This window comes from Podarcis raffonei, chromosome 2 (genome assembly GCF_027172205.1).
Source record: "Podarcis raffonei isolate rPodRaf1 chromosome 2, rPodRaf1.pri, whole genome shotgun sequence".
In the NCBI taxonomy this organism is placed as follows: Eukaryota; Metazoa; Chordata; class Lepidosauria; order Squamata; family Lacertidae; genus Podarcis; species Podarcis raffonei.
In genome coordinates, this window is record NC_070603.1 from 33,370,599 (window position 1) to 33,388,652 (window position 18,054).

The following is an 18,054-nucleotide window of genomic DNA, read 5'->3' on the forward strand; positions in this document are numbered from 1 at the left end:
GAGGCCTGTGGGGCTCTCTCAAGTACAGATTTCATCTGCAAACATTTAATGGTATGTTCCCCCAGTATAGGTGTCCTTCCACTCCTTATTTCTTCAAGAGCACCCTTATTTCTTTCCATGACACACTGGATTCATCATTTCCCCACACCCAGCCCAACAACATTTGACCATCCTACATAACCCTCTGTAGTTTCCTTACCTTAATGGTCTGAGAGTTCGCAGTAGCCTCAAGACTCTTAGCATTCCAAGGATTTTTGTGCCGCTATCGGAAACCATCGAAACCAGGATGTCAGCCACTGAGATGAGAACCAACACCCCGTCCAGCACATTCCAACTACTTCTCAAGTATGCCTTCTCACCAAAGCACAAGCCTAACGCCACCACCTGTCAAGATGTCAAAATTGCAACAAAAGATGACTAATTGAGTCAATATGCTGAATGCATTATTTACAGATATGAGACTGCAAATGCATTGGCTTCCCAGTTATAGAAACACAACTAAGCCAATCCTGCAAAGTGTTATAATGTAAGGTTCGTAAAAAATAACTATGCAGAAACATCCCAGATTGTGCCTTTAACAGCTGATGTATTTTTAATGCAGTTAAAACCTAATTGCACAAAAGTGTCTGCAATAATGTATAGAAATTACATAAAAGAATGGCACACACAATTAATATTTTCTTACAGCTGACTGCAGATATAAATGGTTGGAAGCTGCTGACCATATGCTATCCTGAGCCACAAGGCTTTCAAACAATTTTCAGGTGCAACAAGGTCACCACAACAACTAAAATGAATCATTTGAGAGGTTGCTAATTTCACACACGCTAGCTTTGTTGGAAGCATTTATTCCTACACACTGGTGGGAAAGGGTGACATCCCCACCAATTCCCAGCAAGTTAGAAAGTTTCGGCCGAGCATTTAAAACTCTGGCCTTTTCAGAGGCAAGCAGGTCTGAATGATAAATCTCTTAAAAGAGCATATAGATGTCGAAAATGAGCCCTTGTGGAATGTGCTTGGTTTTCATTTAGGTTACATGGCAATCTGCTGCACAGGGTCTCAGTTCTGTGGTTCATAAGGTCAACAGATGGGAGTACACATTCCACTAGCCAACCTCTGTTAACAGGGATGGGGAACTTGTGGCTCCTCATGTTGTTGGATTCCAATTCCCATCAGGCCAGGCAAGCATGGCCAAGGAAAAGGGATGGTGGAAACTGTAGTCCAGCATCATCTGGAGCATCACTGGTTTCTAGTCTTGCTCTATTAGCTGCTACAAACATGTAGCTTAATGTGGGCATATGAGTTCCAAACACTCTCAGAGGTTTTGCATGTGCATGCTGGGATGTCTCAGTAGGGAAGCCCGTTTTCACAGGACATGTGCATACTGGCATAGAGCTTATATTGATGAAATGAGTTCAGTAGGTAGGAAAGATGTGTTTCATGAGGGTTCAGGATGAGGCCAAAAGGCCAAAGGGTAATTTACCTTGATGGTCATTTCAGCCAGGAAGATTGCTGTGAAAATATAGTTGGAGAGTGTGAGGAAAATTCGTTCCTATTTAAAGAGAGAGAGAGAGATGCAATATTTTAATCTCATTTGCCAAGCTGTGCATATTTACATACCTGGGAGCTGCTAAATGGTTTCTTGCTTTCATGCTGAAATACCCACAACATTTGCTATCAAAGAAGAAACAAGTCCAAATATGTACAGGATAAGATTTAATTTCGTGAACGCCCCTTTGCTTTTTCTCATGCACTTTTATCTGTGTTAGTACCATGGACAGCTGCTGGCTCTCTTATACATTGAGGTGGGATATGCACTGCAAATCATTTTCCCGCAGTACAATCTCACATCTTTCTCTATATTCCTAGAATGAGCAGTGACATCTTTTTACTTGTACTAAGAATTCCAGAATACATGGAAGTGCCTGATAGAAAGTGGAAGGCACCAGAAATAGTGTGTGTTGTGTGGGGCTGTTGTGCATCCCATGTAACATTCAGGACATATTAAATACATTGCTGAGAGTCTTGGTACCATCCTTGCTTCACAAACAAGCTGAGCACCAGCTTTCTGGAGGTAGGCATGCAAAGCAGTTCTTGCAAGGGGAGGAAAATCTAGATCCCACCCTCCTATCTGTCACATTACCACAGCTATCCACCTCAGTTTCCTCTATGCCTGCTGTTTGTGCAGAGCTGGGTTTCCTAATCCACATGTGTGAAGGGAATCTGAAAGATGTGTGAGTATCCTTTTTCTTTTGACTCAAGTCCTGTGAATTTTCTTCCTTTCTCTACATTTAAGGTGTAGTTCAGGAAAGTCAATGCAGAAAACCCCCAGAAAAAAACAGATTTTTGTGCTTTCATTAATATCTATATCTATAGCTGTAGCTGTAGCTGTAGCTATATCTATATATCTATCTATATCTATCATCTATCTATCTCTGCTAACTTATAGGAAATTATAGGAGTACAGTGGTATCTCGGGTTACATACGCTTCAGGTTACAGACTCCACTAACCCAGAAATAGTACCTCAGGTTAAGAACTTTGCTTCAGGATGAGAACAGAAATCATGTGGCGGCGCAGCAGCAGCGGGAGGCCCCATTAGCTAAAGTGGTGCTTCAGGTTAAGAACAGTTTCAGGTTAAGAACGGACTTCCAGAACGAATTAAGTACTTAACCTGAGGTACCACTGATTAGTTAAATAAATAAAGAAATAAAACATTGCAAGTTTCAAGCAGTATCAACCCAGGGCCCACACTTAGAGGTTACCTTTGAGCACATGAGGCCAACCTACTCATTTCCAGCAATGTACACAGCTGAACCTCAATTAGCAATGAACACAGAAACAAACCTCGTCCTTTCTCTAATTCAGTCTTCCTCAAACATGGTACCCCCCCGATGTTTTGGATTCCAACTCTCTCTTCCACGGTAGCCAGCATGGTAAGAGATGATGGGAGCTGAACTTCAAAAACATTAGGAAGGCACCAGGTAGGGGAAGGCTGATATAGCTGCCTAAAGTTGTCTGTGACCTTCAGGGGAATTATATATATCCCTCTTGGTGGTCTCTACCTCCCCAGTGCAAAATGCTGAACCCTGAATATTCAGAAACAGGATAGTACCAAAAGCTATTACTTATGCAAGGTACACCTTAATGGCCATGTTTGTGTTGGGAAGCTCAACACAGTACCCAAAATTTGTTAGCATTTAGCTATTACATACCACTGCATCACAGTCCTTATCTAATTCATTTTTCTTAAAAACCTCCAGTCATTATGCTCCACATTTTCCCAAAGGGTACCTGGGAAATCCAAGCCTAACCTGGCATCCCTATAGCTTAGTCAAAGTCCATAGGTTCCCCAGGGGTGGCTAAGGATCCTCTCTGGATCACATTTACAAATGATCACAGAAGTAGCTAGTGGAAACGAGACTTTGCAATGATAATAATTAAAGACACCACACTTCAGACTAATCTCTTTGCAATCTCTGATTATGCTGAGGAAGAAGACGAGGCCTCTAAGATAAGAATGCTGTTCAAAACTCAAAACATGATAGATCGTGATGTGTGGAGAATGACTCGGGAATCAGTTAATAGCCACTTTTACAGGCTGGCCTCTGTAATTAATCAAATCTTGCAGGTTCCTGCTGTGACCACACAAGTTTCTTCACCAGGAAAACATTCCCTGCCTTCTTCGGAGTACTGCACAAAAGATGGGTCTCTATAAGGTCAGCAAGCATGCCATGCAGACGAGCTGCTGGAGGACTGGATAAGGTCCTGCTTTAAGGGCTGCAGATAAAATATTAATAGCAGTCAGAAAAGGTTTGGAATATTAGACTCCTTCGCGTGAAGCATGCAGCAATTTTAGAGTGTAATCTCTGCAGACCACAGAGAGAATTCTCAGAAAGGGATTGCACATTGTCTAGAGGCAGTGCTCCCTCCCTCCCCCACTGCGGTGACAGGCTGGCTGGATCTGGGACAGCAAGAGAACCGGCTTGAGGCAGTTAGAAAATCCACATCTCTGGAAGGCAAAGAATAATTGTTAGAGACAACTGAAGCTCAAGTAATATCTATTTTGGTTTCTAGGCAAGAAGTGTGTTCCATGGAGAAGTTAGTATACGAGCCCCGACTCCCTTTAGGGGGTTTTACACTGCCCCCCCCACTCCCAACACCAATGTAGAGGACTACTGAAATCCTTTGCAAGCCCATGATTCATGGTCCAGCTCTCTTCTATCCTGTCTGAGCTGGTCACTTTTAATCCAAAATTTATTCAGTTTTCTCACACTTGAATTCAAAGACTATCCTTCTGCACATAAGAAGAGCCCTGCTGGTCTACACATAACACAATAAGAGGTCCGTCTTGACCAGCATCCTGTTCTTACAGTGGCCATTAAAATGCCTACAGGAAGCCAGCCCCTCAGTGAAACAGCGACCTCCCAACTTGTACTATCCAGCAACACTGCTTTCGACAGTGGAGACCCAACATAGCCATCATGGCTAGTAGCCATGGACAGCCTTATCCTCCATGAACTTGAGAACAAATTCTGAGCAAAAGCTTCAGCTGCTTCTCTGTTCCTCAGCTTCAGGGACATGTCTTTCTCCACCCCACCCCCTGTTTCCCATTTAATCTTCCTGGTTGCTCTACTTGACACTTCTGATCAACACCAGCCCCACTTCAAAATCTTTTTCCATGCCCATCTTTTATCCTCACATTTCCTGTGTCCCCCAGATCTAAACCCTTGCTCAGGAGGGGAAGTCACACCCACTGAAATTCCCTCTTCTCCACAACCACTGAAGCTGCAGGAGCCACACACACCCCTGTCCTCTTTGTACCTGGGCCACCTTATTCCCCCCCGAAATAAAATGCCAGTTAAAAGACCTCTGTTCAGTAGTGGATGGAGAGCTGGGGCAATGGCACCCACCTGGCCTCCAGCTGCCCTCATAGCTTCTGCGTACCAGGACAGAGATGGGGAGGGACAAGGTGGTTGTGAGGTTGGCACAGAGTGAATAATACGGTGGGAACACCAGATTGGCTCCACCAGTGCATCAGCACCATGCTGACCTCACCAATGCCTCATCCCTCCTGCTTTCAGTCCTGGTATATAGCAGCGATATGGGCGACTGGAGGCCAGGTCAGCACTGCTGTCCCACTTCACTGCCCGCTGCTGCCTGTTTGATATTAAGTGGTTTCTTCTGAATTCTGTGTACTGGCAGGCACCATTTTGAAATCCTATGACTATTTACTCTTAAAACGGCTAATTCTTTCATAGGTCCTGCATGCAAAGAACAATTGCTAAATTCAACCAAACCAGATGTGAGTTTGTTTCCTAATAACCTCCCTGACAACATGCAATAGAGGGATTTTTATTATTTTTTAAGAAAAGCATCTGAAAGTTAATAATGGCCCACAAGCTCAAAATAGCTCTCGCCCTATCCAAATCACTCATGTAAGAATTGTTTTATAAAGCAAGTTAATGGAGAACAGTGTCAATGATTGCTCGCTCATTAAAAGAGCGTTTTTACTTTAATAGTTGGAAAGGGATTCATGTGAAGCCCCATTTGACAAAAGTTTGAAAACTCCCAGCCTTAATGAAGAGCACATTTTATTAACTAACTAACACACATGTTCAGTTTCTGTGGGTGGGGGGAGGGGAAGTAAAAAGAAAGAAAAGAAAAAGCAGAAACTTAAATTTGTTTTCATGCCACAGTTCTTTGTGGGTCACGCAATCATTTAAAACAAAATTATGTGCTTTACCAGTTATGGAAATCTTAGTCGGTGTGAAGTGGCTAAGCTACAAAGGCACACATCTGGAGGTAGTTCCTTGAAATCTATGGGACGCAGATTTTGTGACCCAGAAAAGAGAGAACTTTAGCGGAACACAGGGTGGAATTGCTTCAAAATGCTGTAGTGCTCCTGATTAGGATTACAGCCGCTCTGTTCCATTCTATTCTCCCTTCCCACTGTCTGCCCACCCTACTCTGGTCAGCATTCTGTGCCCACTGCGCATGCTGCTGAGTCTTCAGAGTCTTCACTCCCTTTAAAGATTTTTGTACTACTGCAAGCTTTGGGTTTTCTCCTCACCAATCCTGCTGATAACTTCCCTCCTGTGTGTGAGCTGAGCAGTGCTGTTTTGGCTCCATAAGGACTGATGCTCACAGCCTTAACACTGGAATGTCTTGGGTCTGAAAGCTTGATCTCCAGGGTAGGACTAGTTTTTGATGCAGCTGCTTCTAATGACTAACTGCAACGTGTTTTGAAATGACAGCCTTTGTGGTAGCTTCATCAACATGGGTTGTAGGGCTGGCCCTATCATTAGGCAGGGTGAGGCAACTACCTAAGGTGGCAGCTGCCCTGGGGAAGCATTATCATCTTGTGACTTTCCTTCCTGAGCCTCGAGCCATTTTGTTCTGTTGCTACATGACCTGTTCTGGACCAGCTACTCTGCCATGCTACTCTCCAGTGTGGTAGTAGATGTTATCTCTTCACCAGTGTTAAAAGTAAGATTCAACAATCAATTTACAGTGGTACCCTGCAAGACGAACGCCTCGGAAGACGAAAAACTCACTAGACGAAAGAGTTTTTCGTTTTCTTAGCCGCTTCGCAAGACGCATTTCCCTATGGGCTTGCTTCGCCCTTCTCCCCACCACCAGCCCCGCAATCTCTGGGGATAGCGGGGAAGTGCAGCGCGTCTTCCCCGCTGTCCCCAGACCTCTTCTGAAGGCTGGCGGTGGGGAGAAAAGCCCTTCTCCCCACCGCCAGCCCCGCAAGCTCCGGGGATAGCGGGGAAGCGCAGCGCTTCTTCCCTGCTGTCCCCGGACCTCTTCTGAAGGCGGGCGGCAGGGAGAAGAGCCCTTCTCCCCACTGCCAGCCCCGCAATCTCCGGGGACAGCAGGGAAGAGCAGCGCGTCTTCCCCACTGTCCCCGGACCTGGTTTGAAGGCGGTCTCCATAGGAACGCATTAATTGATTTTCAATGCATTCCTATGGGAAACCGTGCTTCGCAAGACGAAAAACTCGCAAGAAGAAAAAACTCGCGGAACGAATTAATTTCGTCTTGCGAGGCACCACTGTATCTGGCTTTCAGTTGTGAAATTTGGAGGGGCACCATCTTATCCTTTGCTCCAGGTAGCAAAATATCTGGCCCTGGTGGTTTGGGTATGAAAACCGAAAATTTATTTTAACCTCTTGCTTGTTTCGTGACACCAGTTAGACTCCTAACAGACATTCGTCCATGACAATAAAACCTTTCATTTGTTCATCAGCCAAACATGCCGTTAAGTTGTATGGATGGCTCCAATTCCAAACCCAGAAATTTCAGTTGCCGGTACTTTGACTTTAAAGCATTTCAATAACTAAAACTGTCATTTCTTATTCAAATTTAATAGAACTCCAGAGCATTCAAATGGGTGCATTTAATCTAACTTGCCAAGTTTGAATTTACCGGTATATTCTGTTTTTAATTCAATATAGCCCAAATAAGATGTCTGAAACTGACACCAATTCCTTGATGGTTTGAATTTCAGTAATTTGAATGGATTTGACCATTTGAAAAATACTCTTTGCTTTCAGCTCTCATTTTAAGCTAAGGGAAGATGATTCTAGAGGGGTGCAGCCTGAATAGAATTTGACAATGTTACAGAAGCCCCCCAACGGTTGTGTTTATCAGCCCCTCTTTTTGCCTCTCTGAAGCTGCAGATCCTAAGCATGCTCACCAGGATGCAACACCATTGAATTCAGTGGGGCATATGTCCAAGCAAACATGCATAGGATCAGGTGGTAAGAAACTGAAATAAAATAATAGAACTGTCAGTTTAATGTGCTTTATCTGGTTAGAATCTGATTGACAGACACTGTTGCTATGAAGATCTGATTGGGAAAAAAAAACCCAATTATGCAAATCTATCAAAACAAATGTTGCAGGGAACCAGAATGAAGATGTTTGTTCCTATCAAAACAAAGTGGAGAAAAAAAGGGCAAAAAAGAGCTATTCCTTTCCTTCCTTTGTGCTGTGCCCCCCAACAAATGCCAATGCAGAACAGATGGAAAGGACCAAAACCCAACATTACACCAAGAAAGCAAAAGCGTTTGAATGTTTATTGAAGAAGAAAACTGTGACAGATGCCATAGCTGTGTCAAGTATTAAAACAAGCTGATTCTGCCTTGGGAAATAGGATGCCAAAAAAAAAAAAAAAGGGGCTGTTCTTACTTTGATGCCTTTGGCACATGGCTGTTGCTCTTGGATATTGCAGAGTGGAATAAAAGACAGCTTGACGGGGCAAAAGCAAGGAAAGCCCCTTTGCACCCACTGCTGGGAAAGGGCATTTATTGCTCAAAGTAACAGCATGCAGGTGAAGAACTAAAAAAAGAATAAGCCACAGCCAGTGATAAACTGATGAGGCCTTGTCTTCTGTTATAAACTACAATGCTTAAACCCAAGAGCAGAGCGTGGCAGCAGGACAAGCAGCAGCAAATTCCACATAAATGCAAATCTGGAGGTCAGCTGTGCATCTGTAATGGCCAGATGTGCCAGGCAGCCGACGAACAGGATTTGCCAAGGTGGGAATCGAAGGCAGTTTTGCCTTAGCTCTGAAAGTAGAAGTTTGGTGCCGATGTTGCTTAGATACTAGCACTGCTTGTGTGCTTGCTTCTGTGACCCCATAATGCCTGCTCAAAAATATACATTTGTACGGTGAGGGGTGGAAACATATTATTAGGATGACACGATGTCTCTAGCCCCCTCTCCTCCTAAAAAAGCTTATCTTAGGAAGGCTGCCATGAATTTCTCAACACGTGGAAGAATTGCAGAAGTGAAGCAAAGTATGAGTATTTGAAAACACTCATCCCTTAGATGAGTGAAACAGTCATATTAGAAGGGCAACAAAGAGTCTTGTGCATTGAAGACCAATACATTTTTATTACAGCAAATGATTCCGTGAACTAGAACCCACCTCATCAGATGCATGGAGTGTAATCTTTATTTTGATTCATTGATTCATTCAATAAATTTAAATTCTGCCCTTTGTCATAAACAATGAAGTTATCAAATTACTATTCTGCATTTAATATAGTCAATAATGAAATATTAATAAATATTTATTATGTAGCCATAAAAACTGCAAAAGACAATGTGTTAGAACTAGTACAAAAATTTATCCTAAGCCAACAGCAGAAAGCAGTTCCGCCATTACAGTTGGGCAACACTGATCAACCACTGCCAAGTGCCCTGGTGAAGAGATAGGTCTTCATTTGGCATCAAATTCCATACAAAGTAGACACCAGATACATTTCTGATGGGAGGGAGTTTCATATAGGTTGGGTGCCACTACAGAAAAGGTCCTATCTTGAGTTGCTGTCTTATATACCAATATATATGGATGTCCAAAAAGGTCTCTCCTACAGATTTCATGGCCAAAGCATGTTCATAAAGGAAGAGGCACTCCTTTACATTAGGTATGTAATTATATATACACACTGCATAAAGGGGAAAATATGTAAATAACTAAGTTAAAGTTGGAGACATATGGCAATAGAATGCAGAAAGTACTTTCTGTGACAATTCAATCAGAGTGATGCATCCAATGAAGTGGGTAGTCAGTGAAAGATTATGAAAAGAAAAAAAAAGGGCTTTATGGTGCCACAAGCCTCTTAAGGTTGCATAAAGCAAAATTCTGCAAGTGATGTTGAAAAAGAAAGTTTTCTCCTTGAGGAACTGTATTCATTCTTCAAGTGTTACTTTTTCATGATGTTACAAAAGCTACAGGGAAACTGCAATGGCCTTCAGGCTGTTCATGAAATAGGATCATCTCTAGATCACCAAAGAGAGAGGGTGTGATTGCCCACAGGTGCTTTGATCTCTTGGTAAAACTAGTACAAGACCCAGTCTTTTTACTTAAATCACCTTTAACCAGCTGAGATTAGCCCCCTCCCAACACCATGGCTAAAGAGATTGAAGGCAAGAGCAGACATTGCTAAGAATACGACATCAGCTTGATCTGATCAGCAAGGTGGTAACCATCAGGAAGCAATGAGGCTTGGCGACTACTCACAGCACTGTGTGGCTCAATTTTGGGACGTTCCATCGCAATGGTGATGCAATTCAGAAAGATGATTACCAAGACGACATGATCAAACATCTTGTGAGTAATTATTTTATTGCATATCACACGGAATCTAGGAAAGGGAAGAGGAAAAGACGACTTAGGAATTAGTTGTCATCAAAAGCCGTAAGCATGCAGACTGCCATTTCTTTCTAAACCAAATGTCTGAAACAATCCCCTTTCCCCCAATCCCCACTCTTGGGAAACTGAATCCCCACTCTTACACATTTCTTTCATTAGAATATAACTGCAGATATTTCAAATTGTTCAGGAACAGAGATTTGTTGGCATAATTCTTCTCTCAAACTTTCCCCAGCAAAGCTTATTTCAAGGCATCTCACTCTCAGAAAGATCTTCTGTCGGGAACATCACACTTTTTGTTGTTGCTGCTGTTTTTATACCTTATTATTTCCCCAAAATTACATGCCTGAGAAAACTGCTAGTGTGCCACAAGGAATGTACCAATCAATCAGTCAATGAATCAATGAATAGCTCTTGTGAGTTCATAGAGGAGGCTGTCTGCTGTGGCTCTGTACAGTTCACCACTCTCGCCTGGACTCCCTTCTACTTGGCCTCCGCTGGAGATGGCTAATCAGTTTGGCAGTGTTTCTGCATTGGGTGCAATAGGATTATTAATGAGCTGCTGATGTGTAGTGTGTGCTGCTGAATGACTTACTGCAGAAGAGGCTGCCCACCGTGTGCCTGAATGCATCACTGCTCTAGACATGCCTAGTCAAAGACATGGCCAGATTAACCAACCATGCAGAATTTTTGTGTGTGTGTGTGTGTTTCTTTTTTTGTGTGTTTTCTGAGGTCAGGAAGTGTAATTCTTATCCTTACACATTCAAAAAGCAAATCTTTCAGGTGTACAAGTGAAGATAGGGTAGCAACTGAGAGTATGAGAGGCCAATGGGCAAAGTAAAAATAAGGGGTGGTATTCAAACAATTATACTTACTGAAATCACATTAAAATCACTACTGCTACCAGTCCCAAGATGTATGGCTGATGCTACAGAGGTACTGTAGGGAGGAGACCTTGCATCTATCTAATGCAGAATTCCTTACTAGTTGACTTATAAAACAACAACACCGTGAGGGTTTATTGAGTAGAAAGCAGAAAATAGTCACACTTAAGATGGACTTGTTAATAGCAACTGCAGCAAAAATTATAATTATTTTTGTTAAAGCAAATGTTTCGGTCTGCAAACACTAATCCCTGCATGTAATCACTTTAGTTTCTCTTGCTGTTGTTTCTGGCTATATGGATGAATGTTAAAGGAACACACTCTTGCCAGAATGATCTACTCTGACAGGTAGGAGTTTTCCAGGGTCCCATCACTTGGTACCTGATCCTTTTAACTGGAGTTGCCAGAGATCAGGGCATCTTCCACATGTAAAACAAGTGCTCTACCTTTGAGCTAGAGGGCGGTATCCAACTAACTCATTATGCCAGTGCAAGGATTTCTGCTTATACAATAGAAGTTCCCCGTTAGTGCCACAAACACTGCCCAAATCTGCTCTGGAGGGTTTGAAGAAACCTCAGAATCTATTTTGTTGCACAAGCAGAAATCCTTGCACTGATGAAACAAGTATTAGTTGGATACCACCCACTGCCCCTCCACAATGTTGACAGCCAGCAGCTAATGCTACACAATGTAATAATTGATTTCAAGAGGTGCTGGGTGCTGGCAGCCATTGGACATTAGCACAAGTTCAAATCTTTCAGCTGGCAACATTTTTTTCCAGTTCCCCTTGCAACTGTTAAGTCTGCGGGAATTCTACAACTGCCATGCTCTGCAAATATTTATTTGAGCACAGAATCCTGGAGCCCTGCCTGCCACAGTGTTATCAATCACACTAAGTTGCCTTACTTAGACTGAGGAGCGAAGATGTAGATAGACCAGGAATCTCTTTCTTTGCACCAGGTGGGGAGGCGTGCCCTTATCCAAGCCTTCATACGGTCCTTTTTACTCTTAAAGAGAAAGAGAGGGAGACAAAAATTGAAAACACAATGAGACATCAATCAGCTCCTCCGAGTGGCTGCAGCAGCCATTCAAAACTGTAATCTGTAACGAGGAAAACAGACAGGTGAAGAGCTCTTATGCTACTTTAATTCCCACCCTTGCCCATCAGCCCTGAAGATACCTTGCAGGCTGCAAGCTGGAGGCCGTCTCTGAATTGGACATCCTGGCCTTAAAACAAGGACTAAAACAATTAATCTGACTGTGTGGAGATGTCACTCATGCTGTGTTGCTCAAGAATGGATTAATGGTATCTTACAGTACAGGCAGGCTCCTCCACTTACAGAAGCAGCGTAAAGAGATGGGTGTCTGGCGGGGCATAGATTGAGAGAAATTTATTGTAGAGATATGCACTGCTGTGCACAGTATCAGCTTAAAGACCACTCCAGCACGGCAGCAGCACTTTAAAAGTAAGTCACTGGGTGGAAAATGCAGACATAGCAGCTAAGAAAGAATAAATATAATTGTCTCTCAATCTCAGATAGTATCAAAACTGTCAAGAAACAACTCGATAGGAAAAACAGAACACAGCAAACATAAAGGCGGCAAGAAGGAATCTCTGGGGAAAGATGGACAGGCATTTTCTTTAATATACGATATACTCCTCTGTGAGAGAAGAGTAACAAATAGCAGAACCTACAAGAGTGGCTAGGTTTTACCTTTTCTCAGTGGATTGGTTTTCATGTTGTATAAGGACAGATTCTACAGGTAAGATATAGGGGGAGATTCCCACACGGGAAGTGATGGGAACAATAATTCTCGTTACAACTTGATCTCGGAGTTTACAAGCAACGTTCTCATGGGCACTCATTGAGCAGAATGACCAAATGCACTGAGGAGAAAATGACTGAATGAAATAATCAAGCCAAACAAAACTCTAATTTGCTCATGCTATTATGTGGGTCAGGTCACAAAGATGCAAAGCCACAGTCTGCTAGGAAAGCAAATTAAGGCACACAAGATGAAACCAATCACGTCGTTCCCAAGGGGACAATTGCAAAGATACAAGATATGTCAAATAATTTGAGCGTGTGGATATTAGTCACAATCTGGAAAATCCTTCCCTGTTTCAGATCTGAAAAGTCTAACTGTGCATTGTTGTTTATTTGTCCATTCTTCCCCTGATATGCACGCAGTTGTATGAAACGAATTAGCATGTTAACAATGAAGTATTAAATGAATTTCCTGTCACTGGGAATTTATGGCCTGCTCACATATTAGAAATGCAGGAAGCTGCCTTACACCAAGTCAGACCACTGGTCCATACAGTTCAGCACTGTCTACACTGACTGGCAGCTGATCTCCAGGGTTTCTGTCGGGGGGGGGCACCCAACCCTACCTGGAGATACCAGGGATTGAACCTTGAACCTTCTACATGCAAAACAGATGCCCTACCAATGGGCTTTGGTCCTTTCCATCTAATGTCAGATATGTGGGCTGGATCAGATGATGTCTATCCCACATGCATGGTGGGGAATGAGAAGCAGGGAGTAAACCTGCTCCACCCCTTAAGATAGCTCCAGTCCTCCTTCAAAAGCTGGATAACCAGACATATTACCTATATGTCCCTATTTCCAACTCAGTCATAACTAAAGCTTTCCAATTATTCTCTCATTTTGATTTTCAAGTCAAAAGTTGTGCTTTCCTGAATAGAGGGGGGGGGCCCAGAAATATAATGGACAGTGCAGAAATAAATTATTATTATTATTATTATTATTATTATTATTATTATTATTATTATTATTATTTCCTGATAAAGCTCTTAGTGTGTGAATTGTGAATGCTCACCTTTTATCAGCCCGGTTCACTGCCATTAGTTCCCCTATCTGAAGTTGCTTTGGCACTGCATTTTTCTACTAATTATACAGCAGCAACATTTTCCTGGATCAGTAATATAGCAATTCTAGACAATGGGGGTTCATACAGCAATGAGATGATGTCACACAGCATTTGACTAAGCCAGTCAAATTTGGTAGTATACTGACATCACCAAGGGCATGAACTATTAAATTCAGAGGGAGGACAATGCTTTCTGAATAGCTGAGCACTTTTGAAGCAATTGTAAAACACACACACACACACACACACACACACACACACACCATTTGACACTGGCAACAATGTCCAGAAGCAGCAGCAAACTCCCCCCCCCCACTTCAGAGCTATTCATAATTCCTTAGCTCCTTCTTAGCATTTCTTTAAAAAATAAGCAGAGGTGAGTTTCTTATATGGTCATTTGGACAGTAAAAACTAGATTGGTCAGTATAATTGAATGGAATAAGTGAAAAAAATCTATTCTGCATTGTCATGCGCACTGCTAGGACTCTCATTAGCCCCAGGTAATAGGTGGAAGAATGCCTATTGTAATGAAAATGCTCAGTGACAAACTGAACTAAGGAACAAGAAAACTACCTGTCAAGCAAGGTGAGAACAGTTCAGATAACAAGGACAAATTTATTCTTGATCCTTGCCTCTCTGTTCCACAGTTAAATCTATGTTTTGTTTAGAGAACATGTGAACCTCTTCTTTACTATAGTGAATTGCTCTGCTCCCCACTCCTCTCCTCCCCTTCCCAATAGATTGATGGGCTACATCTACTATGTATCACCTGATTCCCAAATACCAGGGGGGAAAGGCCTTAATTAGGCAGGGTTATTTAAAGATGTTATGTCCACAAGTCCTAGCTAGGAGGCTTCCCTTGAGACATCTAGTAACAGCTATAGCTTGGTCCAGATAATTTTGTAATCTGGATGGGTTCCAAAAGCATCTGCTATTCAAAGCATCGCTTGGTATTTATCTTGAGGCTTTGTAGTTAAATCAGAATGTGTCAGCAGCCTAGAATGCCCCTTTATATCTCCCTTTTGTCCAATTTTAATGCCAGAGATATTTTGAGTTTGTGTAATTGTTTCAAGCAAGTCAGTCAAAGGGCTTTGAGAAAAAGTCTGTGTGTGTTGGGGGGGTTTATTTCACGTTCCATACCGCCTGCTCAGTAGGAGAGGGTAAACGACTGGGCCAAATATTTGCTTATGCACAGTCTTCTTTTAGGGGCAAACTGAGACAAAAAAAGGTAACAAAATAAAATTTGAAACGAGAGTGTTGAGCTGGCCTAGAGGAAGCTGGTCTACATCTAGATTTTGCTGGGCTCCCCCCACCTTTCAAGAGAGTCCTTCTCCCCCATCCATAAGATTCTTTCTCTGCAGAGGCCAGAGATGGAGGCTTGCTTACAATCAGCTTGATTGCTTCTGAAGTTCACATTATGTTCAAAGAGATGGCTCAGTTATGTTATTCTAATCACATCTACTTCAGAAGACACACCTGGTCGGTATGAATATAGATGTGGAAGAAAAGAACACTGTAACAAACACATTTGATAGTAAATATTATGAAGGGATTCTGTAATGTACAAATGCAAGCAGAGTCCCTGTGGATGCAGATGTGAATATATGTCTATCCAAGGACTACATTCCCTTTGATATCAACTGGTGTTTTACTTAGAAATGACAGTCGGGGTTTTAGAAAGGCGTCTCAGTGATTCCATTAAGTAAGAGTATTGATAATCCCCTGATTGGGGGTGTCCAACATTCTTAATGTATACTTAAGGCCAATGAAACACAGGTTTCTGAAAAATGGGGGGGGGGGGGAATGTATAAAAAGGAGGGAACAAGGAAAAGCTTACAGAAAAAAGTGGCCACTATTGTTTAACTTTCCAAGGTTAAGAACAAGTCCCAGAGCTTTGCAAAACCAACTGTTCAAAGACTTATGAAATTGATTTTTTTAAAGCAGCAATTTTCTACAACCTTGAATGCAAGAACTTAATACCAAAACAACCACAGGCTTTAATGGGTCACAGAAGTAAAGCTGGAAGTGGGATCCCAATGAACATGTAATGTCTGCTGATGGGATGGGTCCAAGTTTCTAAGTTTACAAAGATGCAAAGAAAAACCTTCATATGGGCAAGTAACACAAGCTTTTTGTTTCACTCCAGTTGAGGTTTGCCTTGCAATGCAAATAATAGCTTCAGAGAGGTCATTTTTGTTTAGACTTAAGGCAGGAATAGAAAAAAGCTAGTTTCAGCTGCCAATGGTCCTGAAACTGCTCAAGCTTCCCCTCAGCTCCTTCTTACACACCATAAAATGTGCATGTTGAATGCATTTGCACAGTTAAAATCATGTCTAGTTTGGCTTGCAGTCACCTAAGACTTTCATTGACTTAATCACTATAGGATGGCAATGGCTCAGGGTTTTGGTAAACCATAGTTAATCGTTAAACCACAATTTCTGGCTTAGTGTTATGTCAAAATTAGGGATCATGGTTTGCTATTTACTTACTGATTCTGATTAATTTGGAGCAAAACAAACCACAATCCCTGGTTTGGACTCAACACTTAGCTTAGGATCATGGTTTCTTTCTCCTGTATGCTAGCAAGGAGGAGCAAAGCAGGCAATATTTACTATGGTTTACTGCGACATGCAGATGAGGCCCAGTGCAATTTTTACCTGAAGGTCCAGCTTCCTCTTTATTCAGCGGTGAAACCAAAGTAAACACATGGAGAAGCCGTCCTGACTGTCCCACAGCTGCCATACATTTGATGGGCTGCTACTCAAACCAATACTTTAAGCACAGTGACACCAGCATTTTAGAATATATTTCCTATTGAAATTAAACAGGCACCTACAATTCTCACATTTTGTCCTTTAATGAAAAGGTTATTCTTCTGTCAAGCATTTTTAGAGAAATGATTTTATTCACTGTAGGTCACTTGACACTGTACTTTGTAATTTTATGATCTTATAGTGGAGTTTTATTGTTTTGTTCATTTGTTTAATTTGGTACACACCATGATACATGCTAATCTCACATTTGGTATATGCAAACTGAGATCCATCCTGCAATAGCTAGACTCGTTCATAGGTTTGTTGACACCCTGTGACCGAATCGTTTTTGCTTCAAATTATTGGTTCATGCATAGCAGCTCTGCTTTTTGCATGTGTTCATTCCTGTTATAATTTCACCTTGCAAGATAGTCCCCCTCACTCATTCGCTGGTCCTATGTATGGGTGGATTATCTATTTACCTCCCTACTCACATGCACACACAACAAACTCATCTATTTCCACATCCTTAAGGATGCTTACAAAAAGCTCATGTCACGATCAATTTATTAGTCTTAAAGGAGCCACAAAACTTGTTATTTTTACAGCTATGTTCCAACGCATCTACTTCTCTAGAATTTGTTTCTAATAGTTGCAGATGTTCATGTCATGTTTTTCACCTGTACTGCAGAGAAGAGATGGTCCCAAGAGTCCTTGTATGCCCCTCCAGGAGCCAAGGCTATACAAGGAACGATGTCTGCAGGTTTTGATTTGATTAGTCACATTCTGCATCTTCTGGGTGCCCAGAGGCCTTGTTCCTTCCTAATGGATGCTCTGTGCAATCTCTCTAACTGCACTTGATGGAGTTGAAGGAGATGCCTGTCAGCTTGCAGTTTACTTCTTTGGAATCAGCTGTATGTATGTGTTGTTCTGTGTGCTCAGGAGCTGCACCTGAATTTACATAAGTCTGGCTGTATGCCCCTGTTCTAACTGTGGGTATTCATTGGCAAGCAGAGATACAGGGATAACAGCCTCATCCATCTATCCAGCTCCAAACTGCAGCTGATTTTTCTCCTGTTTTACCCCCACCCATTCCTTTTAACTAACGTTTTCTAAATGGCCTCCATGGCCTAGGAAAGAGCAACATTCATTAGAGTACTGCCTCTTTATAATTTGAGACTAATAGGACAATTTCTCTCCTTCCTTAGGAATCTCTAAAGGGAATATATAGAAGCAGAAATCATCCACTTGAAACCGAGCACAGGATATAGCTCTGTCTTTGAAAAAAAGGGAAATTTCTCTCTCTCTCTCTCTCTCTCTCTCGGCTAACAATGCACACTGAATAGCTGAAGAT

The 18,054-nt window shown here is 42.1% G+C and overlaps 1 protein-coding gene across 15 annotated transcripts in view; it reads right to left on the bottom strand.

Moving 5' to 3' along the window:
* CACNA1G (calcium voltage-gated channel subunit alpha1 G) overlaps positions 1 to 18,054 on the bottom strand; it is a 324,964-nt gene that overhangs the window by 62,129 nt on the left and 244,781 nt on the right. For all 15 annotated transcript variants that reach the window (XM_053375770.1, XM_053375762.1, XM_053375763.1 and 12 more), the window contains 4 exons: positions 11,959 to 12,059; positions 10,037 to 10,160; positions 1,484 to 1,552; positions 200 to 384 (listed from right to left, as the gene is read on the bottom strand). In XM_053375770.1, the coding sequence (XP_053231745.1) occupies positions 200 to 384; positions 1,484 to 1,552; positions 10,037 to 10,160; positions 11,959 to 12,059 (479 nt within the window). The remainder of the gene's footprint in view (positions 1 to 199; positions 385 to 1,483; positions 1,553 to 10,036; positions 10,161 to 11,958; positions 12,060 to 18,054) is intronic.